The 26,665-nt window shown below is 49.4% G+C and overlaps 1 protein-coding gene and 1 pseudogene across 4 annotated transcripts in view; both read right to left on the reverse strand.

Moving 5' to 3' along the window:
* PDGFRA (platelet derived growth factor receptor alpha) overlaps positions 1–7,677 on the reverse strand; it is a 48,865-nt gene extending 41,188 nt beyond the window's left edge. The window contains exons 1-2 of one of the 4 annotated variants that reach the window (XM_037034189.1): positions 7,520–7,677; positions 6,348–6,466 (exon numbers count right to left, since the gene is read on the reverse strand). In XM_037034189.1, coding sequence (XP_036890084.1) covers positions 6,348–6,377 — 30 coding nt within the window. In that variant the 5' untranslated portion in view covers positions 6,378–6,466; positions 7,520–7,677. Of the gene's footprint in view, positions 1–3,848; positions 4,046–4,643; positions 4,801–6,347; positions 6,467–7,519 lie in introns of those variants that run through there. The other 3 variants (XM_037034190.1, XM_037034192.1, XM_037034191.1) reach the window with 3 other exon arrangements.
* Positions 7,678–21,165: 13,488 nt separating this feature from the next.
* LOC118978599 (40S ribosomal protein S2-like) overlaps positions 21,166–26,665 on the reverse strand; it is a 54,484-nt pseudogene continuing 48,984 nt past the window's right edge.

Below are 26,665 nucleotides of genomic sequence, written 5' to 3' on the forward strand. Positions count from 1 at the left end.
CAGTGGGCCCCAGAGCCAGGATGGCTAGCCTGAGTTACCTCAATTAGCAGTGGGGGCTGGTGTGTTTGTCCGTATTTATATCAGCCTCCCACTGATAATCCACTTAGACAACTTCAAAGGAGCCCTCCAGAACCAGCTTGCTGTCTTAGGTTTTATCACATTTATATCCTGTATTTCTTTAGCAGGGCTTGCCAACAACCCATCTTTAAAGCATTCTCTGGCTTCAGAGAGGCCTCTGCCGCTTTTAAAGGGCGGGCTCTGAGCATCGTTTTGCCCTGGCCAGGCCCCACCAGATTTCCTTCTGTGCCTCCAGATACAGTGGACCCGCTGCCAGGTAAGACACTTACTGACATACAAAGTGGGCAATGAAAACAAGGCCTGGGGATAAGCGATAATGATGCCAATAATAAGAAATCAACATGTTTTTGCTTAAGATTTCGAACGCCCTTCTCTGATAAGAGTGGTTCCCTGGCTAGAAATCCAAGTGGATTTAAGTTTCATGTCATTACTCATCAATTGCCTTGTGAGTAATAGCAGTGTTCACCCTGCCGGGAAGTAACGGAAAACCACCAAAGAGAACAGAGGCTTCCCTACCTCGAGGCCCTGCAGCAACAACCTCCAGGACACTTGCTGTATTCGTGCTCCTCTCCTGTGGGAGTAAAAGCTCGTCCTCGATCAGTAACCTCTCCCCTGGAGCTCATGCAGAAGTCACATGTGCAAATATGACTCACGGACATTACAAATTCAGAGAAACACGGCACATGACGAGTGAGCTCGAACAAATCAGTTTTGAGAAGAGAAACAATACTTTTCAACCACAGCTTTTCCTAAATAAATCATAATCATTTCTCTTGTGCCAACTACTGGTATATGTTGGACTTCGCTCTCAATCCTCTATAGTCACAACTCAAAAACATTTGCCACAAGTTCGAGAAACGTTCAATTTCAGGCAAGGATTTGTGATCCTCCCCACAATGCCCCCCTCCCAACCCACGCGCACACCTTTCTCTTGTCTTTCTCACTCCTTCCCTTAGAAGATATGATAGAAACCAGCCCTGGCTGGTGTGGCTCAGTGGATTGACTGCCTGACTGCAAAGCAAAGAGTTGCTGGCTGGTTCAAGTCCCATTCAGGGCACATGCCTGGATTGCAGACCAGGTCCCCAGTAGGGAGTGTCAAGAGGCAACCACACAGTGATGTTTCTCTCCCTCTCTTTCTCTCTGGCCTTGCCCTCTCTCTAAAAACAAGTAAGTAAATAAGTAAGATATTTTTTTAAAGAAAGAAGGTATGATAGAAATCACATTGGACTAGGCTCTGATTCCGCATCTTTCACCTCTCTGAATCTGCGTCTCTTCTTCTGCAAACCAGGGATAATCCCACCAGACTTGCTAGCTTGCCCTACTGCATCATTGTAAAGATTAAATTATATGGTTTAATTGCTTTGGAAATTACATCTACTGGTTTTCATATTGACTCTTTTTCCTGCAGACTCCTCAGCTGTTTTTGACGAGAGGAATGTCAAGCGAGGCTACTCCACTTCTTCCTGAGAAAGCCAGGCCCCAGAGGCTGTGCGACGTGCCCTGAGTCATCTGCCTAGGGGAGAAGCTGATCTGAGCTCAGTCTCTGCTGGGGCCTGGTGTAGCAATTCAGACTATTTTCAGTTGAACCAACACACCATCACATAAACAGAGATCGTATCTGTTCGCAGCCATCATTCTCTCTCTTTAGTAAGTTGCCATCTAGTCCTGCAAGCAGAAGTGAAGAGCCCTTGAGTGTGGCTCTACAACCAACGACAACATGCTGAGTGGGAGAGTTTACAGAGCAAGCGATGCAAGGGCCCTATTTCCAGACGTCCGCATGCAGCATTATTCTCACAAAGCCGCAGACCAGCATCCCACTCACCCACTGCACGACGCGCCTGCTGCAGAGCTTGTGAATATTGAGATGCACCCCACCCTGGCCTGATTAAAGGCCACAGGAGACGCTCTCACAGTCCCAAAAGCCACTGACGGCTTCAAGATTCAAATTTCCGAGGTTTAGTTAATTTCAGCTCTCCTAAGTTAATTCTAACTGTGAAAATTACATATCCTGTTTTTCCCCCTGTGACAAATGTTCTACTCAGTCTCATAACTTCAGCCCAGTCAGTCCAAGGGCCTTTCTACACCGGTGGTAACTTCAGGGAGGGTGTGCTGATCAGGATGTGTATCTCAGTACAGCGCGTTTTGCTGTTTTGGTCTCCCTGAGCTCCGTTAGACATTCCAGCGGTGGGTTGGGGCTGGAGTATTTCTACATGGAAGCATTTAAGGGGACCACGTGCCTCCGCAAACACTTCTGCTCTCCCTGCATCAGACAGTTAACCATGGAGACTAACATGACACTCCCCTTGGGCTGTAACCAAGCTGGTGCGACTCCGAGTGGGACGACCTTAGGTGTAAAAGCCTGTAGTACCCCTGAGCTGGGGATCATCAAGCCTGGGACACTAGGGCTTTCCTCATAAAGGGAAATGAAAATTCTGCTCTAATATGCCAAGAAGGAACAACCAAAGCAAAAAAGAAAGTACACAAAGATCCACAAAATAAATGCTAATCTCCCAACGATTCTCGCAGCTTCATAGGGAAAGATCTTCAGTCATCTTTCACTAGGTCCCACCCGCTTGCCCTCCCCCCAAAATGCATCCTTCTGCCACAACTTGGCTTAGAATCTCCGCAAAGGCCCTCCCCTCAGAGAGGTGCTGCAGTTCTCAAGTGTGGGCAGCAGATGGCAGTGTTGGTCTAAGAACGAGGGTCCACAGATGCCTCCGTAAATTCTGCGCTAAAATGTCCCAAAGCTTAATTTTTCATTTCTTCCTTTCTTAGATGGTACTTTTAGGTTTCATAGTGACGTCCTTTCAAAGACCGAAGAATGGAAGCAGGAATGGAGGCACTGTTTCTGAATCTCCCGGAGGCGGGGGGGGGGGGGCAGGAGAATTCAGGGGTCAGGGGACAGGTACTATCACTATCTCACTGCGAACAGGGGCAGCCGGGCCTCGCGAGCCAGGAAACGACACTGCCATACCAGGCCTCGAAAGTTCAGGAAAAGCCCCTGGAGAGGAGGCTCGGTGGCTCAGCGTTTTGTTTAGCCAACGCTCTTCCCATCTCGGAGTTTCCACCCACTCGAGGAGGAAGGCCACCTGGGTCCCGTGCAGCCCAATCTGTTCCCATGCCATTGTCACCCCTCTAATCCCTCCGGGCTGGGCCGTGACAGCCGCGCGGCCACGGAATCGAGGACTGGAAACGACTGTTCCCGTTTACACAATAACGCGGGGTCGTAAAACAAACAGCAACAGGCGCCTACACAGCAGGAAAGTTTGCTAGAGGTTGGAAAACAAGTCAGGGACTAGTCCCTCCTACCCACCACGAGCTCAGGGGACCTTCCAGCGTCTGTGGTCCTCCGCTTCTCCCATACTTAATTATTGCGACGCTCCATCCTCACTCCCAAACCCGGGGACCCCCGCTCCCTACCGCCCACCCAGCGCCTCACAGGCCAACGTAGTGCCTGCGAGGCGCCTACTGGAGGCCTCCAGAAGGAGAAAAGGTGACCCGGGGTAGAGTATGGGGCCCCCTTGGGCTCAGCCCGGCTCTCCGACGCGGGAGGCTGGCGGAAGATTGGACCGCACTCTGGAAGCCCGCTAGAGGGCGCAGCAGCCCCGCAAATCTTACCAGCTGGCTTGCTACCTTTCCCGTCTGCTCAAGCTCCAGGTCCCCGACAGCGCAGTCCCAACCACCGCTCGCCCTCCGCCGCTCGCCCACCCTCGCCTGGGAGGTTCCGTGATAACACTGTCCAGCCCCTGCCCCGCCACACCCACACGTACAGGGAAAGGGCCGCTCCCACTCCTGCCACCTCCACGCCTTCCACGGCTCGAACACCAGGGGATGGTAGTGACGACCCTCTGCTCCGACCGTCCGCTCCGGGGCTCTGCGCCCTAGTCCTCCGCGCTCCTGACCTCAGAGCTGCAGCCGCCGCAGCGCCCCAGGCAAGACGTTTGGCGTTTGCATTGTTTTCAGTTGAGACCCAAGAGGGGGCTGGACTGGGTGGAGGGAGGGGAGCTGGGAGGGGTGTAAAAAGAGAGGAACCGGGGGTTTAAGGTTACAGTCGCGCGCCAGCGCCTCCTGTGGGCTGGAAAGCAACACGGCCGCGAGCTGCTGCTTGAGGAGAAGGCCCCGGCGATCCGTCGGACACTGCGCCCCCTCGGCTTCTAAGCACCGAGCCTCCCCCAGCAACCCCTTGCTCGACGCTCGCCTTTGCGGCCGCTACCAAAGTACACACTCGCGCCCGCCGGCACCTCTCGCTCCGCTTCCGCAGGGAAGGGAGATTGAAGTAAGAAGAGAAGAAAGCCACGGCCGAGGTTTTCTTTATCCCCCTCCATCCTACTTCTAACCGATCTCTGGCTCACTGTTCAGTTTTTGAACAAAAGGAAATGCCACTGAGCAAATTCAGCAAAAGTGTATCAGTCCCGACTAGAAAGCAGTGGGCAAAAGCAATTTGCCCTCTACCCTGCATCCCGTGCAGGGAGACCAGCCCGCAAGACCTCCCCGCATCGCCCCCGACAGCTGATGCTACTCGGGGACCCCGCGAAACCAGATGCGAGGGACGCAGAGAGCCACACCTTTCAGTCCCCGAGCTGGCTTTTAGCTCTTTCCCCAGAATTGCTACTTTTCCATCAGCAAAAAGGAATCGTCTCCCAGCTCCACAGAGGCCAGATGAGTCCCCCACCCCCAACTGCTGGAGTTTGCGGGAAGGCTCTGACCACCATGTCCCCCGGACGCGTCCCAGCACTGCGCGCCGCCCACGGCCGGTCCCCAGGAGAAACAAACCCAGCCCGCCTCGGCGCCAGACGCGTTTGCAGCTGGAAAGCCTACCCCATGCCCCTCCCCTTTCACCCTCCCCAGCCCGGGCCCTGGGAGGAAAGCGGACCTGGACCGGCAGCCGAGAGCTGGGGTGCTGCTTAGGGTCCTTCTCGGTCAATATACGGCCGGTGCCAGGGCAGAGGGTCAGTTATGGGTTCCTCACCACTATCTCCTCCCCCTTCCCCATCCTACCTCCCCTTTCTACCTCCCCGCTCGCTCTCTGGACTCCGATTCTGGAGTCCAGATACACTTGGGTCAAACCAGAAGCAATACTGCAAGAGCCCCGAAGCAAGAACTGACCGAGGCAGTCAACGCTAGGCTGGTCTGGCCCTCGCCTGTCGGGGAGCAGGAGAAGGGCCGGCCCCCTTTATCGTGAAGACTATAGGAAAGAGGAAGCCGAGGGGCTGGAAAAGAGGAAAGGGATGCAAAGCAGCAGCACCACAGACCGGGTGGGTCATATGGCGGGGGTGGGGGCGTAAAAACAGAGCCAACGCGGCAGCGTGTGTGCGCACGCCCGGGGCGCTCCTTCTTCCCCTCCTGAGGCCCCTGGGGCTCACTGAGCTCCGGGGTGTTAGTCCCCGGAGCCGCGCGGATGATTGTCGCGTCCATTTGCCCTGGATGTCTCTTCCTGTTCTAAAAAGCTGCCTAGTCCTGGTGGGGAGCGACCGTAGTGAGGCGGTCCAAAACGTTGAGCAATTAGGCTGTGGAGCCAAAAAGCCATTTCCCACACCGCCCAGCCCCAAGCTTTTCCAGGCAGCCCGGCCAGGCGCGGGGCAGCTCGGACCTGATAAGAGCCATTCTAGCTCCCTTTCCAGCCCGGGTTTGCCTCTCACTCTCAGGGATGAGTGGCAAGTTCTTCCAAACACTCTTTCTGTACATCGTAATGTCTTCGTGGGGCTGGGGGAACAAAGTGCCGGACGGACGCTCTCGCTGCAGGATAGACGGACAGCCGACTGACAGCTGAGAACTTCCTTCCCGACCGAAAGGCCCGGTCAGGCCATTGGCAGCTCCAGCACACCTGGCCAGGCAGCCGGGACCTGGGGCTCCCTCACTGGGTCACACTCCCTCTGACTCTGAGCTGGCCACGGCCACCCTTTCCGAACAGAACCGTTGTTCCCAGTTGTTTCCGAGCCAAGTGAACGTCGCCCGCTTCCTTTGCTCTGCGGGGGAAAATTAATCTCACGTGTAAACGTAAGAGCCGTAAAAAAACGTAAAAGCCTATTTCCACGGGGATAGACGACAGAGAAAGTAGGGACGCAGGAAGACCGCTCCGCAGTGAGCAGGAGGCCCGCTTAGAGAGCGGAACAGAGAGTGGACGCCGGAGAGGATGAAGCAGCGCAGGGCTAGTGCAGGCGGCGAGTGCCACGCATTCCCGCGCGGAAAGAGGCGTGGGAGGGAGATCCGGGGCTTTGGTGCCCGGAGGGGGTTGGTGAAGATGGTTCACCTCCCTCTTTCCGTCTTACCTGGAACCAAGTTTCTCTGTTCCAACTCATCCCTAACCTTCCCACAAGAAGTCGGACGCTCTGGAGATCTTCCTTCTTTCCTCCCTGCGGCCGGGACTGGGCAGTAGCAGAGCTCCGGCCTTTGCAAAAAACGGTTCCCGCGAGGAAGGGGGCGCGCAAAGACGGGTAGTGGTGGGGACCACAGCGCCGATGAGGGCCCCTTGGAGCGCGGTTGGAAATTCCTCAAATCCCAGTTGCTGGAATGCGAGGCGGCGACGACTTCTTCACTCCGGGCCAAATGTGTTTGTCGTTACTCCAGACAGCCTGCCCGCCCGCGCGCGCCTCCGTCGCCCCCGCGCTAGGGCGCGCAACCCGAGCGCACTGCGGGGCTGGCGCCCTCTCTCCCTCACACTTCACTGATCCCGCAAACCGCTGGGGAGCTCCCCAGACCCTCTGCCATTCCGTGCCCCCTCTACTTGTCTCGCAGCCGCCACCGTTGCACTAAAATCTGGCCCCGGCTCGCAGCCGGCGCTGCGCCGTCCAGTAATTATGCGCCCCGGGCCGGCGCCGATTGCGTCCAGCGGGCACCCAAGGTCCAGCCTCCTCCAGCCGAGCCCTTCACTCCAATCCTCCCCGCAACTCCTCCCGCGCCCCACGCGCGCTCTTCTGTCCCCACCTTCCCCGGGGTTTCAGCCGCGCTCCATACCACCAGCGGCAACGTTGTCCCGCCAAACCGCGAGCGAGGAATGAAAAATACTCATTAAAAACCTGTCGTCTTCCAGGACCCACTGCCAAAAAGAGGGCAAACACCTCTGCCCCCACTCACAGCAATACTTGGTGCTCGTCCCAGTATACACTAATTCCACCCCAGCCCCAAAGGAAACCTCAAAAATGTGAGCCTAAACAATTTCTTTGGGAGGCCATAGAGTTGTTAGAAAAACACTGTTTTTAAAAATAGGTCTGGAAAATGTTTTTTTTTAATCCTTAGACTTTCGAACTCTATGGTTATCTTCCTTCCAACTGAAATTTATTCAAAATAAATTACTTTCTGGACATTCCACTGGAATTCAACTTCAATTTTGTTTTTTCCTCATTGCCAAAGTTTGAGTGAAGTTACTTCACTTCTTCTAGCCCAAAGGGCCTGACAGGGACTTCTCTTAGAAACAAAAATCATTTTTTTTCTTCTCCCTTACCTTCTCCTGTTATGTCAATTCGAAATGAAAATCCTACATATGTAGTAAAAAGTGTGTCCACGGCCTGCAGTCCCCTCCTGTAGTCCCCTCCTCTGTTTCTCTCCCTCTAGCTCCAACTGAATTGGGCTCAAAAACCGCGTTTTGTAATTGATTCAATGTTATAGTCCATCCTTCTAAAACTAATCATTTGCCCTAAGTAAATAGCTGTCAGGAAATGAAGCCCCACCCCCTTGGCCTCTTCAAAATAAAAGTTTCCAAGAACTCAGTGCTCTCCGAAACTCCCAACCTTCAGGTTGTGCCTTCGCTGCTGCTCTTACGCAATCAGGGGGTCCAGCCCCAACCCCCAGACTTCGACAACAACTGGGGGGCGGGGAGAAGCAGACCAGATGGGGTGGGGGTGGAGGAAGAGGGAGGCGTTGATGCTTCGTGGGGAAAGATGTTCGTGAAAATACAAACTGCCCATCATTTCCCGAATGAGTTTACCTCCTCGTTTGGGGGTATTTCCTACTCTGCTACGTTGCTTTCTCTTGGAAGAAAAACGACACGTAAAATTGTACTTAATGCCCAGAGAAAACATAAGTCTGGAATCGAGAAGTGTGCTTCTGCAGAAATCCCCAGCCCATCTAGAAACAGGGCCCTCAGGAGAGGTCTCCAAGCGGTTGGGTCGTTTGAACCTGAGGTCTTTTAGGAAAAGTGCGGCGTAGTTGCTAATCCTTTAACGAGATTAGACAAGCTGTTGAGCCCTACGTGAAGATGGGGGGGGGGGGTGAGGAGTTCTTGCTTGTTTGTTTGTTTGTTTGTTTGTTTCGAAAACGAGTTTAAAAGAAGGTGCAAAGAATCGAGAGTTTGTGTAGATTTTGGAACGATCTCCGACAGAACGACCTCTAACGGGTCTTTGTTTTCGGGGCGGGAGGTTGCCCCGGCTTCTCTCACATACACTAAAAGGCTCGGGCTTGGGCGTTTGGAGAATCGTCCACGACGCGCCCGCCACCTCCGCGCTCAGCGGGAGGGTGCATTCTGACCTGACCCGAGCTCCTTCTAGCCGCGTGGGTGGGACCCTGCCTACGCCGCAGGGTTCAGAGCGGAGGAGCCCCAAACCCTATCCCAAGGCGCCAGGGGAGACAGCGATCCTGCTCGCGAAGGAAAGGGGGCGCTAACGCTCCAGTAACCAGACCTGGGCGCAGTGGGGCTTCCCAGCGAGCGCGGGGGAGGGGAGTGCGTTGACCTCCTGGCCTGCCCCAATTTTGAATTCTCTTGCAGGGGGGTTGAGGGGCGGGGGTCATCCTTTCCCTCCACCCCATCGCAGTAAGAATTCCCTGGGCCAGGTTAAGACTGGAACGTTGGCCAGCCATTACCTTCTCCTTCATCAGAAAGGTGGACGCGGGACAGTGGGCAGAGAAGGGTCACAGAGAAGTAGTCCAAGGGGTGCTAGGCTTAACTGGGACCGGCTGCTGGGGTGTTAGGCTCGGGAAGACATCTGGGGCTGGGCCAGGGGCCCCATTACCCAGCTCTTCTGCGCGCCAGCCTCTTGTGCATCTTCAGTTCGGGTGACTGCACGGCTCACTATTACTTCCACATGTTCCTCCAGGAAATCATTGAAGGCAAATATATGAACAGCCCCTTGTTCGGAATGCTAACAGGATACCGTAATGTTTGTAGATAACGAACGGGGACTAACGACCCCCATAAAAATTAGAGCGCGGAGAAATAGGAAAAAGCGGGTACTGGCTTCCAGGCTATTTAAGAAAAGTTGAGATCTGAGTTTTTTTATCAAGTACCCAAGAGGGTAGGAGGCGAGTCCGAGAGCTACCCACCGAAGGCCTGCTCTGCTACCCGGACAGTGCCCACCTTGTCGGACCGGAGTCTCCTGAACGCAGGACCCCAGCGCTCTGGCCCCCAAATAGTGACTTCGCCGTTCATTTCCGAGGCGCTTGTGCCCGAAAAGGAGGCTAGGTGGGGACTGTCTTCTAGCCCTAACTCCTCGCGAATTTAAAGCAGAGCGAGTGGATGAGCAAGAGAGCACCCAGTTGTCCTTCTGGTAGTAATTACCTGTCTAATTCGAATGATGCCTTTGTTATGATCATTAACAAACATTTGCTAAAGGTTTCCATGTGTGACATTCCAGAAGGTTTAAAGGCCTGGGGAGCTGACTCCTGGGATGGGGCGCCGGTGGGGGGTGGCGCAGGGAAACAAATGGTTGGGGGGAAATGTCGCCGCGTCTGGGCCAAGCAAAGATGGAAGAGGGCAACATCTGCCTTCCCTGCAAAATCAAAATAAACCCAGTGGTCAGGAGCAACCTCAGGCTGGAGGCCCTCGGAGAGAGGCGGTTCCTCCCTTAAAATGAGTCTTGCCTGCAGCCCCCCACTCGCCCGCCCCTCCCACCGCTCAGAGGAGTTCGGATCCTGCCCTACGCTCTCCTCCGCGGCTCCGAGGCTCGGGAGAGGTCGGGTCTGCTCCCGCCGAAGGCCCCGCTCGGGGAAGGGGGGGAGGGGGCGGCGGCGCTGAGGCTACCTAGCCGCGCTCCGCCGGTGTTGTTTTAAGATGCTTCCAGATTGTTCCCCGGACGCCGGGTGTCCTGGGTGGTCCTGGAGCCGCGGCCCGCAAGAATCGGGGTCTGGCCCACGTGGACTGCGGGGTCTTGTCTTCGTGGCTTCTGCCCAGGGCATCCTGGGGGGCCAGGCTGCCCTGCGTCCCCCGAGGGGTGACCGTCGCTGGCCTGCGCCGCTGTGCGAAGGTCCCAGCACGCACCTGGATTTTATTTTTCAACCTCGTGTGTTGTTTCCTTCAGAAATAGTCGTGGGGTTAAGAAGGGGCGTGCTCTCCTCAAACCGGGAGTCTGGACCCTGGGGCTGCGCTGGACGGGGAAGTTCGGGGAAAGCGGCGGGGCCTCGCACGTCTAGGCCCTCGGGCCGCCCGAAATTGGATGCGATCGTACGAAATAGAAACGTGGTCGAGCCGGCCGTCACAGAGCGGACACCCGCAAGCGTTTTACTACCGACTCAAAACGGTCCCTGAAAACAAAAACAAAATCCCCCCTTCCCCGCCTCCCAGACTCGCTCTGCAGTCCCCGCCCCGTGGTCACCCGGCGGCGGCTCGGGCGTCCCTCCTACGGCTTTTGGGGGCGTTTCCCCCAGAGTTGGCTTTTGGTTTCCACCCCGTCCTCCGCCGCTGTCAGCAACCCCCGCCCCCCCCCCCTTGGACTTTCCTTGGAGAAGACCGAAGGTCCTTTTGCCTTAGGAGACCTAGGGATGTAGCAGTTATCAAAGCCGTTAGTTGTGAAAATCACATGTAAACAAACTTGTGATTTTTGATGGGGTGGGGACACATTTTTAGCTTCCTGATTTGAACATAAAGGACCCTCTCTGGTGGTTTGCCAAAGAAAACAGCGCTACCGGCCCCTTCCCCACTCCGTTCAATCCTGGCCCGAGAACCGCCTCCCTGAGCCCAGCGAAGGGACCCTTCCCGGGAAACGCTAGGAGGAGGCTTGTGGATGCGGCGCACAGATGCGGGGTTCCCGCGGGGAGACCGGTGAGGGCGCGGCCCTTGCCTGGGTCTGAACCCGCGGAATTCAGAGGGGCCCGAGTCATGGAAAAGGGGCAGGAGGAATTCTACAACGGGGTCTCCCCCGGCGTCTGTAACTTGGGATGACAGTTCTCTCTCAGACTCCTTGGACATTTCCCCTTCTTCCAGTCGCTGGCTGGACCTAAGGGTGCGGCATCTCTTCTAGGTTCCCTAGGGCTGGCTCTCGCTCTCTCTCTCTCTCTCTCTCTCTCTCTCTCGATTTGTCTCCGGAGAGAAGTAGCAAGCAGTTCCCTACTTGCAAGTGCGCAGCTGCACGCTCTCTACGGGTTGCTCCCACCACGGCCGGCCTGCGGACCTCCGCGGGGACCAGAGAGGGCAAGCTCTGTTTGTGGCCCGCCCAGCCTAGAAGGGTCTGTGCTCCTCAGAGGTGGGAATGATGTGGCTCTGCATGTGGACTTCTGACACCCTTCTCCTAGGGAGAGAGCCTCGCTTCCTTAATATTTTTGTGTCTCCTACTCCCCTCTCCTTTGTAGGCCTTAGCACTTAGTACTTTTAATTTGAAAACCACTGCGAGGGGAGGGGAGGGGAGGAACCGAGGAGACTGGGAGGCCTGCTCTCCATTAGGGGCCTCAGCCATCCAGCTTTCCATTGCACAGCTGTGGCTTGGGAGGGGAACCAGGGGGCCGGCTCTGTTTAGGTCAGCCTGACTGAAGAAAGGGCCTTGTCCTCTGGAAGTCCCAGGAGTACAAGTACTGCAGAGCCCTGTGATTTAAAAAAGAACAAAAAAGAAAAAGAAAAAAAACTGCCAGAAAGGCATTGTGAAGTGCAAAGCCAGTAAGCCATTGGAACCTGGGTTCCACAATTACACTAATTATAGTGCATACGTTTGAATATGAGCCACATTACTTAATCATTGTATTATTTTATGTAATCCTCAAGACAACTCTCTGGGTTGTGCATGATTATCCTCATTTAATAGAGGAGCAAACAAAATCTGGGGGCTGAGTAATTTGCGTACAGCAGTGCCAGGATCTGCCTAATCACTGGTCCCAGTCACTCTGTGATGCGAGGAAGGCAGCTCATTTCTCTGAGCCCCGTGTCCTCATCTGTACAAATAGGCACAATGTCCGGATTGTCATGATTAAATGAGATGATGTATACGAAGCCAGGGAAGAAGCTAATCCATGTTCTTGCTCCTTCTTCTTCCAGCTTTTCCACAGACATGGTCCCTGTCACATTCATCTCTGGTTCTCTTGGATCGGCCTCCACAGCTGAGTGTTCTACTAATTTTCTATTTCATGTTCTCTCTCATGAGGGTGGGGTGGGGGTCCCCGAGGGCCTAGGCACTACCCCCTGGTGTGTCAGGCCCTCTCAAAACACAGGCTCAGGAAGGAAGGCAAGCAGAGGGAGGTGAAGCAGGAAGGATCAGAAAAAGCAACTGACAATGAAAAGCCAGGCCTGGCAGTATCAGTCCAGGACTCTGTCGTGACCCCAGCAAGAAGGAAAGCTAAGGCCGCTGCCTTGAGGAACTTAAGGTGAGGCTCAGTGAGTCCTCACCTCAGGAACCCTTGCAGGGGTGTACGTGAGACACCCTAACTTTGAGAGAACTCACTTGGTGGGGCAAGGTGTCCCGTGTATGTGTCTCACAGGTAGCCACCCTCCCCAACATGGCTTCCCCCTAATCTTAGTTTTAGAAGACTTTCTTTTTCCACCTTTTGATTAATCAAAAATGTATGGCATGTGCTAATCAGAACTTCTTCTCAGGTTTGGAGAGTTGCTTCATGGATTCAAGAAACACTCATTGAGCATCTCCCTTGTGTCTGGCTCTCTAATAGGCATTACGGATATAGAAGGAGGTAGAATGGCTATGATTCTTGCCTTCAGGGAATTTGCTAGAATACTCTCATCTAGCCACCTGGGTTTCCCCCATTGCAGTCTCACTGCTGAGTTCTAAGAGAGCATCCATTAGAACGACACTCACTTCTTTGTGACACCGTTATGAAGAAGATGGCCAGAGAAGGCAGACCTAGGAAAGTCTTGAGTCCTGGGCCATACAACCTCCCCAAACTCTCCAGAACATGTCCAGCTGGGATCTGCACCATGGGCTGAGAGGAACTTGCTTTAATCCAATTAAAGACAAAACTTACTGAGTCTAATTAATATACCTAAGACTCTGTCCCAAGTACTAAGGATACAGCCCTGCCAGCATAAGGTTGTAGGCTAGTAGAGCAAACAATCACTTAAACATAAAGTTGCTATGAGCAGATGTTAGGGGTGCACAGTGATGTCAGAGCGCAGAGGAGCCCAACTCCAACTTGTGGGGCAGAGAGGACACTCAGAGGGAAGAGACATCTCTCTGAAACTAAGAGGAATAAGAATCTTGCTGGGGAGAAATCTAATGTGCACATGCCTAACGGTGAAAGAGGGCATGAGGTCATCAGATGTCAAAGAGGTTTGAGGAGGCTGGAATTTGGAATGTGGAAAGGTCTGGATGAGGAGGACCAAGAGAGAGGCCAGATCATGGAGGTGTCCAGGCCATGTTAAGAGTCTAGATTTAATTCTTTGAAACTACCACAGTTAATTTAAGGAAGGGCAGGACTGGGGCAGAGTTGAATTTTAGGCAAGATCAGCATGGATGTCACCAGGAGGCGTGGAGGCTCCTGGCCCTGGCGCTGATGGCAGGGGCTGGAAAAATGAATCAGAGAGAAGGAAGTAGAATGCCTGGCAGTCTTGATTGAATGGGAACTGTGAGGAAGAGTGGAGTCCCTGGCTCAAACCAAAGCTGGTGTTGTTTACTCAGCGGGGGTACAAAAGGAACACAAATTTGGGAAGGCAAAAGATAAGTCTACCCTTTTTTAAAAAAAAATTGGATTTATTTATTTTTAGAGAAGTGGGAAGGGAAGGAGAGAAACATTGATGTGTGAGAGATACATCAACCAGTTGCCTCTCACATGCCCCCATCTGGGGACCTGACCCGAAACCCAGGCAGGTGCCCTGACTGGGAATTGAACCAGCAACACTTTGGTTCCCAGGCCGTCACTCAATCCACTGAGCCCCACCAGCCAGGGCACACTCTTAGACGTGATATATTTGGGAAATCGCAGAAAGAAAGGATTAAAATGAGAAAATCCAGAACAGAATCTTAATCCACTCCAGTATTTCTTGGTGGACAAAAAAAGATGATGAGAAGAAACAATGAAGAATCTTTATCTCCTAAATACTCAACCATTGTCTCTGAACTCATACAATGGGAGTTAGTTGAATTTAAAGAGCTGTCTCGACTTAATCTAAGTTCAACATTACAAATCTTGGCTAGTCCTATTTGGTGATTTTGTATGCATTTTGCATGCATGTTTTCAGGGAACGTTTGATTACAAACATTCCCTGAAAACATGAGGGCTTTAATTATTATGGGACTGGTAATATTAGATTATTCTTTACCTTATTTATACTCTTAAGTTACATTTGTACCCACCTTTGGGTTTCGGATCACGCGAAGACCCCAGTGGGATAGAAGCCAGGTCCTTGTCCTGAGGATGTTCTCCTAGCCTGACCTCGCACCGGAGATGTGGAAGCAGGGCTCACTTTCAGGGACTCTGTGCACGTGATGGCAGTAACAAAGGTTGCATGCTCTCCTCAAATGATCATTCTCCTTTCGCAGTAACTGAGCCTCTCGTTTCTCGCTGTCCCTCCCCTACCCCCATCCCGGGACAAAATCTATCTTTCACAATCTTTCCTGTAGTCAGATGCGGTCATTAAGAAAACGTCTGGTCACTGGGATGTAAGCAGAAGTTGTGAGTGCAACTGCCAAGAAGCATTCTCAGTAGTAAAGGGCACATTCTTCTCAATCCAGTCTTTTTGCTGGATGGAAAGCAGGCATATGACTGGAGCTTCAGCAGCCTTCTTATACTATGAGACGACTCTAAAAATAGAAATTGTGCACAATAATGTAATAAAATGAAAAGTCCCTGACCCGTGAACCTCCAAACAAACCCTGATAGCCTGCTGTCTTCTTGAAATAAAGGAGAAATAAAATTTCTATCTTGTTAAGCCTCTTCTTTTGAGTTTTTCTGTTAAATGCAGCCAAGCTTGATCTTGTGGATGAAATAGGGGTCCCATACTCCACACCAGCCAAGCTTGGAGGAGGCCTGCATGGCGGGCCTTACAAACTCAGAAACCAAAAGTAATCACATAGGATGGTCTGGACATAACAATTCCTAAGTAAAAAGAGCTTATGATGGTAGTCACATCCTGGGCCTGCAGCTTCCCTGACAAAGTCAGCCTTTACTTAAACTGAGCTTGTCTATTGTCTTTTTGCATCTAAGATAACATATTCTTGGAATCTCAGAGTAATCTCCTTTGCCAGACCCCTCACGTCATATCTACCCTACCAGAGCGGGAGACCATAGAACCTGTCCCTGTAATCTTGTTCCCCTAGTAGCAACTCCACGTGCTATAAGGTTAATAATTAAGTATCCTGTATCCACCAGTGTAGAAGAAGTATTTGTCGCTCCATTTTATTTTTCCTCCGATCACCAGGATTTCCCGCTTTGCTTTCTCCCACTCCCTCAACCTCCCACCAATGAATGGGGGGGGGGGCGGGGGGGTTCAGAACAAATCAGCCCAAGATGGGTCTCTTGTAAGCAGACTGTTTTGCACTAAAGAGAACTTGAGCAGCCGCTTCAAAAGAAACTTCTTCCCCTCCACTGACTTCCTGGAAGAACTTGAATTAGAAGCCTTGCTGATAATGGGAGATTATCAGAAACAACGTCTTTCGATCTATCTACAGGGCAGGGCAAACTCTTCTTTGCTGAACATCTGCTTTTCTTATCATCCTGCAGTGACCCTTTGAAGCCCCAAGGCACCTCACCTGATCCCTGGCTCAGGACGTCCTCAGTGCCTGAGCTCCCTTCTCCCTCTGAGCCTCTCGTGCATTCGGGGTCCCTGGCTCTCTCATGTATGCAGGGTTCCCATACACATATAGGTATTAAATTTGGTTATTTTCTTCCCCTAATCTGTCTCGTGTCTATCTGATGACTAGACCAGCCAGAAGAACCTGGGGGGCAGAGGAAAGTTTGTTCCCCCCCCCCACAATTTCACATAGCCCTTGATTATAATATGACTGGTAATTCTACATGTTTAACTTATTTATACTCTTAAATATACATTTGTACCAACATTTGGGTTTCATATCACCCAAAGACCCAAGAGGGGTTGATTCTAATGCATAAAATAAACTGCAAAACTACCATTCTTTTCTTTTTAAGATTTTGTTTATTTATTTAGAGAGAGGAGAAGGGGGGGGAGAAAGAGAGAGGGAGAAACATCTCTAGATGTACAGATACACAGGCCCCAACTTGGGGCCTGGCCCGCTATCCAGGCGTGTACCCCAACCAGAAATCAAACTGGTGGCCTTTTGGTTCTCAGCCTGTTACTCAACCCACTGATGAACATCAGCCAGGGAAAACTGCCATTCTTTCGAGCACTTTCTCCATCCATTGAGATGTTGCTTCCCGGCAACTTTCACCATTTTGGCTCAGGTAGGCTGGCTGTTCTTTCATGGACAGTTACTTTGCATAGTTGGCAGGATTCCAAAGAAGTCTACCGAGGACCACCCTGCGGACCTGGATGGGGGGCTAGGGACCAGCAGAACCCACTGCGCCCAGCTCCTCACTTTGTATCAGGTGAACTTGGGTGAGTTTTTCTTGGAATTGTTGATTTCCCTGTTTTAGGGTCAGAGGCCCAGACATTATTTGAGCTGTTCTTAAGGAAAAAAAAAACTTGGGGTAATACTCAAGGTTAAGGATAGAGATAGTCCAGGCTAAGGATAAGGGTTGAGATAACTCAGGGGAAGGAGGGGAAAAATGAGTGGCTGATTCCTAAGTTTCACTTTTCAACTGGAACCACCTACTGCGCACCTGAACAAAGCCCTGCCCTGGATAAACCAGAGTCTAGACTTGTTTGGCTCTAAGATAAAGGGTGTTTCCTTACCTCCAGCTCCAATTTTAGGTATCCTTAGGTGATGCAAAACCTATGTGGAGGCATTTGAGGGCACCCCTCAAAATGAGGAGAGCTTTGTAGGGAATTCCAACAGAACTGTAATTAGAGGATTGGCTAGCCTGAGGACACACATGTAAAGGCTGGTTACCTTGTGCTCCGAGTCCTCATAGTAGCATTAGACACCTGAGCGGATGGTTCAAGTGACCTGGGTGGTGACAGGCCCTTGGAGCCCAACCCATAAGCAGCACACTTCAACCCACTCCACGATACCACTGGAAATTTATCCAGACTCTGCAGATCTCAAAATAAAACTAAAATTAACATGGAAAATCATGTCTCCAAGGCCAACGTGGCAAATCGTGCCTCCAAGGCCAGCATGGCTTCATACCACTGCCCCCACTAGTTCTCCTACACATGTGCAGTGAGCAGTGTACAGGAAGCCTTTGCTTGCAAGTACTGACAAAAATGGGAATATTTAACCAAAAAGCAGCATCAACTTAATAAGATGGCCAAAAAGAGTTTTTTAACACCTAAATTTGTGTATGTGTGTGCACACCATGGGGGGGGAGTGGGATCTAAAACTCAAACTGAATGGACAAGAGGCTTACCCCAATTGGCAAATAGAAACCTCTGAGATGTAACACAGAGAAACTTCCTTCTCTCCAGGGTGTTAATAAGGAGAGTTTAGAGACTGTCTCTGAATTAAAGACGGTTCTGAAGCTGCTCAGTGCCAACACCCCCTCCCCCCTCTTCTTCACCTGCCCCCACTGGGTTGTCCTTTACTTTGTCGTCAGGACTTACTCTTCTTCCCTCCTCTATCTTCTCCCCCTGATCTACATGCACCTCCCCACTGCAGCTCCCTGCTCTCCTAGGGGAACCTCGGAACAAGGAAATCTGGCAGCTCCCTTTGGAGGAAAGTTGGTGTCAGGTGGAGGCGAACCAGCCATTGTATGCATTCCGTGGACTAGAACAGAATTGAGAAACCCACGGAAAGGTTTCCCCATCCCTCTCCAGGACTCTGATGGGTTGGTTCACAGAGGGATTTGGTTTAACTGCTAGAACACATGGTCCTGGCTGTTCAGACCTATGATGATGAATGCACCTACTGGTTTCTGAGAGGAAAACAACAAGTAGATAAATAAGGTCTGCTGAGAAACTCCCATAGAAAACTTTTTACAACAGAGAGAGACGGCCCTGGCTGGGTAGCTCGGTTGGTTAGATTGCTGTCCGGGTACGACAAAGTTGTGGGTTTGATCCCCAGTCAGGGCACATATAAAATTCAACCATCGAACGCCTAAATAAGTGGGACAACAAGTCTTTCTCTCTCTCTCTCTCTCTCTCTCTTTCCCCTCCCTTCCTTTCTCTCTCCAAAGTAAAAAAAAAAAAAGAAGAAGAAAACAAACAAACAAACAAAACAAAAAACAGAGACAGACCAGGATAAATGCAGAGAATTAGCCCACCCGCTTTTCCAAACCATACCTGGCATTTTTTCCCTGGAAAACGGACTAGACCAAGACCAAGACCAAGACCCAGCAATGCAAGAGAGCCAGATGAAACAGTGCTTGATTTCGAACATTCCAGAAAACTTTCAAACAATACTCAGGTCTGTCTTCAAATAGTTTTAAGGGTCATTATGATGACCCCTTGCTAAATTGACATTTTTGGAAGGACTAGATAGAGGGCTTGTAATTCTTATTAAAATGTATAAGCTACACTGGCTGATCCTGGATACCAATAAACTGGCCATTCTAGCTGATCAACTATCTCCAACTATTCAAAAGAGAGAAAGACAAAGGTGCCAAAATCATGAACGTGTACCGCTAGCAATTAAGCAGATCAGGTCAGACCTTCCCAAAAGTCTCTGAGACAAGGGGACAGGGGAATTTGTCCTTATTATAAAATGCCAAGTCACCTTAAAAAGGATTATAGAAAACAATTGGGATTTGGAAAAACAAAATAAACAGAAGCAAGCATGGGGCTGTTCCGGGGACCATGACAGGAAAGTTCCCCTTCTCCTTCCTGATACTTCAGGAGAAATGGAAATCACCATGACAGAGGAAACTACTAAGGCCCTCGTACAATGGATAACGAGGCTACTTTATCTATTCTTAACCTTCTTCAACCGAGTTGCCTTCTGCCTTGGAGTAAAGCTTCTGTACAAATGCCAGGCATAGCCAACCAACCAATGTCCAATCAATCTGTTCCCTTTTAACTGGGAAATGTCACAGGGCAGCGTATATTTTGGCTCATCAGATCTTCCCCATTTACCTGATATGGTAAGACTTTATTGAAATCAAGGATGCCCATGTATCCTCTTCCCAGAGGGTGAAATTTGTTTAGAACTAAATAAGTCAAATACTGAATCAATTAGGGAAATAGTGACTTTAACAGAACCTCCACAAGAGGAAAGTAATCTTGAGACTGACGGAATGTTTGTGATAGGGTGTCCCAGTGTAACTCTGGGCCTTCCCCAGTACAAATACTAGTAAGACTTAATCAGCCACTCCTGTTAAAACAACTATTGACAATACTTTGCTCTACCTAATATTCACCAGTATCCTTTTAGACCGGATGCACTAGCTGGAATTAAGCTCATTTTGCAAGATTACTTTAAGAGGGAATTGTAATTCCATGTGTGAGCCCCTGTACTTCTCCTATCCTTCCTGCATAATAACCTAATGGAGAAGGATAGAGATTTGTACAGAATCTTAGAGCTATATATAAAATAGTTACACCGCCCTGGCTGGTGTGGCTCAGTGGGTTTAGCACTCCTGCAAACCAAAGGGTCGCTGGTTCAATTCCCAGTCAGGGCATGTGCCTGGATTGTGGGCCTGGTCCCCAGGAGAGGGCACATGAGAGGCAACCACACATTGATGTTTCTGGCCCCCTCTTTCTCCGTCCCTTCCCCTCCCTGTAAAAATAAATACATAAAATCTTTTAAAAAATAAAATGTATTCCTAGACATCCTATGATTCAAACCCACATGCTCTATTATCAGCTCTTCCTGCAGACTACCAATATTTTTTAGTGATAGATTTACATAGTACCTTTTTCAGCATTTCTGCTTTTTAAAAAAACCAACAGTAAATACCTCTTTCCTTTCCTCTGGGAACATTGGGAGTTGACTTGAACAACAATGCCCCAGGGACATACAAAGACTTCCACCTATTTCTTTCAGATACTAAAGGCTGATTTGAATGATGTTGAGTTTCCCATAAATTCCACTCTAATCCAATACATGAATGATTTACTTTTAGGTTCTAGGACATATTAGACTCTCAAGAGGACACAATTAACCATTATAACAGCTTAGAATGCCCCTAGGTCTGACTGGATATTGTCACAGCTGGATTCCAAATTATTCGTTAATGGCCCAGCCTCTATGTCTTATTAAAGTCAGATCCATCTGATCCAGTTCAATGGAACCCAGAAGGGAACTGAGCTGTAAAATCTCTAAAAATATCATTATTTAAATCTCCTTCTCTGAGATGCGTTATATAGAAACCTTTTTCATTTTTACACAGAGTTAAAGGAAATACTTTAGGAGTTTTTAACTCAAAAACATAGACAGCACACCCTGACCAGTGTGGCTCAGTTGGACAGGCATCATCCCACGAAGCAAAAGGCGCTGGTTTGACTCCTGGTCAGGGGACAGGTCTGGGTCTCCGGTCTAGGCCTTGGTTGGGACATGAACAAGAGACAACCAATCAATGTTTCCCTCTCATGTCAATGTTTCTCTCCTTCTCTTTCTCCCTCCCTTCCCCACTCTCTAAAACTAAATAATCTGTTTAATAAATAAATACAAAGCATAGAGATCATCACAGACCTACAGAATATTACAGTCCATAGCTAGACTTAGTAGCTAAAAGGTTCCCGTCTTGCATGACACCCACCTCCACTACAGCCGTGCCGTGCAAACGAACAGAAGACTTGGTCACGGGCTCTCCTCTGCCTGTGCTCCTCATTCAGTTGAATTTCCACTGAATTCTCATCACACTGAACACTTCTGTCAGTCGACTGGCTACTAATGACCTACTCTTGCTTTCTGTACCAAGTGTTACTTGAACTTGATGTAACAGTCTTTAAAAAAAAGGCTTAATTCATTTTATTTTTCTTGTATAAAATTATGTGGTGGCCACAGCTGGAGCCTGGGTCCTCTCTATAGAAATTCTGGTGCAGTTCTCTACAAGATGGTCAGTAAGTTTCTAGTAGGGAGACTTGGTGAGCAAGTCTCTTTCCAGAGGTCGAAGTGAGGTAGTTGTAGGTCTTGGAGATGGCATCATAGGTGGCCTTGGCCAAGTTGGCCAGGGTGGCAGTGCTGTCCCTGGCAAAGGTGTAGCTGTTGCCGATACTAACCATCAGCAGCAGCTTCTTGGACACAGGAGCTGAGACGACACCAGTGTCCCTAGGCTTGGGGATGAGGTGTGTCAGCACAGAGCCTTGCAAGGCATGGTGTGGGGCTTGCCGATCTTATTTCCCTAGTAGCCTCACCGCACAGGGACAACAGAGACCGTGACCAGGATGATTGTGCCATGAATGGCAGTGACTACCTCCTTGGGGCACCCAACGCTCAGAGCAACATGTTCATTGGAGATCCCAACAAAGATACACGCCTAGGACCTGGTCCTCCGGCCAGGGTGGGTCTGCTTTTGCACCAACGTAACATTCAAACCTGTGCTCTCGAGGGATGGCCCCCAGGAAGAAATCAATGATCTCAGATTCCTTGGTGGGCAGGGAGAAGAGACAAAGCTCCTCCAGGGACTTGACCTCCATGTCCTTGACCAGGCATCCCAGCTTGGTGACGAGAATCCACTCCTTGTCCTTGTTCTGGCCTCTGTGAACCCCACAGCCTCAGCCTGGGCTCAACCCCAGTCGCGACCTTTCCCTATATACCACTGTCACATCCTCCAGAAGAACAGCCATGGCCTCTCATTCCAAGGCCCCTGGGGTCTCCAGGCCTTCTGAGGCACCAATGTCATTGCCCTTTAGTGTTTTCTCAAAAAGGAAAGATGTAACAATCTTAACCCAGTAATTTTGCTGCCTTGTTTGGATGAATACATCCAACAAATGCGTTTCGCTTACTGGCCACCTTCTTGTTCCCCTGAATGATTTATAGGGAACTTATTGACAAAGCTGACTTAATTTGGTTTACAGATGAATTGCATCTGAAAGATGAACAGGGACATTACCAAGCTGGATGTGCAGTAATCTCCACGATGGACATTAACTGAAGGTTTTTATTCACTTGAATACGATCTACCCAACAGGGTGAGTTGATTGCTCTAACTCAAGCTTGTCAATCAGCCAAAGATCTAATCGCCAATATTTACACTGATAGTTGCTATGCCTTTGGTGTAGCTCACAACTTTGGAATGTTATGGAAGCAGCGAGGCTTCTTAACTTCCTCAGAGCAGCCCATGCAGAATGAAAAACTGGTTGCACAATTGTTAGATTTCAAACAGCAACCAAGACAATGGGCAATTATCAAAATTCCAGGACATTCTAACGCTGCCACCATGGAAGAAAAAGGAGATCATGTGATTGATGCTGCAGCTAGACAGGCAGAATTAAACAGCCAAATTATTCAGACCCAAGGATGCCCCTTGCTTCCCATTAAGTCCATAAGACTGTCTCTTATAGTTCCAACAAACAGCTACAGAAGAAGAAAACAGGATATGAAAAAAAAGTGGGGGGCAGAAATTGTGACCCAGATAAGCAGATCTGGTTTGGACCCTAGAAAACCAATCCACCTGTAGGAGCTCGATTACCTGTATGCATTTCAATATGCACTTGAGCTAACACATCGAGGTCCTTAGAAGATGATTTCATGAAGTAAACAATACAGGGTGGGGACAAAAGTAGGTTTACAGTTGTTTGTATGGAACATAATACACAATTAATGAGTAATATAAGAGTAAACTCTGTTTTGTGCATTCACAACTGTAAACACACTTTTGCCAACCCCTGTATTGCTGGAAACCTTCTCCTGTGGCTCATAAAGTGTATAGAAGATGTTCTATGTGTCCCAAATATGACCCTGGAAAATCGCTCCATGGATCCCAAGGATATTTCCCCATTCCTTTGGGTTCAGGTGAAGTATGGCCATTGGATTTTCTCCAAATGCCACTGTCTCAAGGAGACACACATGTGTTAGTTGTGATCTGTAAGTTTTCATAACACATGTGTTAGTTACAATCTGGGTGTTTTCTCAGATGGTTACATAGTGATTGGGGGACTCTCTTCTCTGGACAAAGACAGCAGCCTGTCTGTAAGCCTTGGCCTGGGCAACAACATTTTCACTGGGCTTCTTACCCCAGTCCTCTGGGTTAGTAAAATATACAAATGGCACAATTAAAACTCAACTAAAAATTTTTTTAAAGCTTTTATTTTTTAAAATATATTTTATTGATTATGCCATTACAGCCATCCCATTCCCCTTCACTCCCCTCCACCCTGAAAATCCCTCCCCCACCATTCCCCCCCTTTCATTCATGTCCATGTGTCACAAGTTCTTTAGATTCTGTATTTCCCATAGTATTCCTGCCCTCCCCCTTGTCTATTTTCTACCTACCATCTATGCTACTTATTCTCTGTACCTTCTCCCCCCTTCTCCTCCTCCCACTCCCCTGTTGCTAACCCTCCATGTGATCTCCATTTCTATGGTTCCGCTCCCAATTTAGCTGTCCTCTTAGTTTACTTTTATTTTAGGTGCGGTTGTTAATAACTGTGAGTTTCCTGTCCTTTCACTGTTCATATTTTTCATCTTCTTTTTCTTAGGTAAGTCCCTTTAACATTTCATAGAATAAGGGCTTGGTGATGATGAACTCCTTGAATTTGATCTTATCTGAGAAGCACTTTATCTGCCCTTCCATTCTAAATGAAAGCTTTGCTGGATAGAGCAATCTTGGATGTAGGTCTTTGGATTTCATGACTTGGAATACTCCTTTCCAGCCCCTTCTTGCCTATAAGGTCTCTTTTGAGAAATCCGCTGACAGTCTGATGGGCACTCCTTTGTAGGTGACTGTCTCCTTATCTCTTGCTGCTTCTAGAATTCTCTCCTTCATTTTAATCTTGGCTAATGTGGTTGTGATGTGCCTTGGTGTGCTCCTTCTTGGGTCCAACTTCTTTGGGACTCTCTGAGCTTCCTGGATTTCCTAGAAGTCTATTTCCTTTGCCAGACTGGGGAAGTTCTCCTTTATTATTTGTTCAAATACATCTTCCACTCACGGCTGTTTCTTTTCCCCTTCTGGTACCCCTATAATTCGGATGTTGGAATGTTTCAAGATGTCCTGGAGGTTCCTACGTCTCTCCTCATTTTTTTTGAATTCTTGTTTCTTCATTCTTTTGTTTGGTTGTTTCTTTCTTCCTTCTGGTCCACTCCCTTGATTTGAGTCCCAGTTTCCTTTCCATCACTATTGGTTTCCTGCGCATTTCCCTTCATTGCAATCAGTTTAGCCTTCATATGTTCCTGTAATTTGTGACTAAAATCAACCAATTCTGTGAGCGTCCTGATCACCAGTATTTTGAACTGTGCATCTGAAAGGTTGGGTAGTTCTTGGTCACTTAGAATCATAGGCTCTGGGCCTGTGAGCTGTTCTTGAGTCATAGTGTTTGGTCTGTTCACACCTGTTATGTATGAGGGACGGAGCCTTAGGTGTTCACCAGGGCGACCCAGTAGCTGGGTTACAACGCTGATGTGGGAGCGGGGTCAGAGAGGGGAAAAAATGGCGCTTTGCTCCGCTCGGCTCTCTCTCAGATTTCTGTCCCCTCTGTGGCTTCCCACAAGCAAATTGGGCCCCTCTGGTGCTGGTTCCTGGGTGTGTGGGCCCATGTACTCTCCAGGACCCTGTGGTCTCTCCAACAAACTCTCTGTGAGCCTGGGAGCCTCTCCTGGCCCCTCGACCCTGAGAAAATCTTTCCAGTTGGTGCTTTCAGACTCTACTTCCCGTTGCTGGGGCCCTAGTCTGAGCGGTCTGTCTCACTGTTCGCTCCTTCGCTTGGTTTATTTGCTCGCAAATGTGTGACGCAGTCAGCCAGCTGCCCTGTGCCCTCACTGGGTCCTCCTGTCACCACCCCACGCCTGGCATCCACCAACCGCCTCCGACTCCGCTCCTGTGTCGGTTGGACCAAAGATCTTTCCAGCCCGACCCCACTGCACCGCTGACTCCGCCCTTCTTACCGGTCTGGCTGAATAGTTCCTTGTTGTCGGACTTCGGACTTCCGTACAGTTCAATTTTCTCTGTTATGGCTGCATTTTTGTTACTAAAACTTCGTTGTCTTTAAATTTAATTGTGGGATGGGGCACAGTGATTCCACCTACGCCTCCATCCTGGCCGGAAGTCCCTTTTGGCCTTTGCTCGGCACTAAGTCTTATACGCGCCCCCTGTAAAGCTGCGAGGGAAGGGCTGTGCTGCTGGGAGCCTGTGCAACAAGACAGCTTTTTAAAGCTTTTGATCTCCCTTGGCCAAAAGCTCTCCCTATAGTGCTCCTCAACCTGAAAGCTACTCCTTTCAGTAAATATGGCCTTTCTCATTTTATATTTGTATAAAAAATATAAGGCCTTTATATATGGCCTTTCTCATTTTATATTCTCATTTCTTATTTTACAGTCACTGGTCACCCTATGCATCTGGACAAAGGGTCCTATGAACCAACCTTCCTAAATGGAGACTTTCTGAGTTACTGTCAAGGACTTAAAGAAATGAATAAATTAGTAACTTATTTATTTCACAGCGTGCTCCTGGAAGATGGAGACTTCAAAGATCATGACTTACAACCAGGAGAAATTGTCCACTGGAAAAAACATAAATTAAAGACTCTCTCCTACTTCATTGGAAGGGACCTTACCAAGTATTCCTAACTAATCCGTGTGCAGCTAAACTTACAGATAACATACAAGGCTCACATTTCTCAGGGGGAAAAAAAAAGTGCCTGACTGCAAAGGGGCGTCTGCCCCGTCTGACAGTCACCTCCCCCTCCAGCGGGCAGCACAGACCCCTCAAAGGTGAAAGCTGCTGCCGTCAGGGGTAGCAGCTGTCCCAAGACATCAGGAAGGTCTGTGAACCTGACAAATTGACGTTGACACTGTTTTATTGTCTTTACCTGTCTGCTAATAATAATAGAACAATAGTTATACCTGTTCTCTGGGCTTTTCTCAGACCTTGTGCTTATATAGCCCAACTCTTAACAATTGTTGAAAGTGTGTAAGATAACTTCCTATTGTCAATGACACTCTGCTTATGGTTTCTATTTTGAAATTTAGAAGAAATGCTATCACAAAAGGATGGAAAGGGATGTGTGTGTCTTTGAGAAAAGTTAAAAGGCAGCAATTTATCCTAATAAGTTGGTTAGTTCTGATGAGTAAAAAGAGACAAACTAAGAAGGACAAGGGAAATTGAAGACGGTCAATGGGAAAAAATCTTGAGAAAGGAATTTGATGTATAAACACTATCACCCAATTATGGGGACACACTCACCTCTTAACCCAACAAAAACTACTAACTGTGTTCATTCCAGTGGACACTGAAGTGGCCATTTTTAAAAAAGACCACCGTATCAGATGCTGAGGCACAGGACACTTACTTATCAAGCTCTGACTGTCCTCTTGATCTCTGGAAAATTTTA

Source organism: Sturnira hondurensis, unplaced genomic scaffold (assembly GCF_014824575.4).
Source record: "Sturnira hondurensis isolate 20B ecotype Veracruz unplaced genomic scaffold, ASM1482457v3 Scaffold0022017, whole genome shotgun sequence".
Lineage (NCBI taxonomy): Eukaryota > Metazoa > Chordata > Mammalia > Chiroptera > Phyllostomidae > Sturnira > Sturnira hondurensis.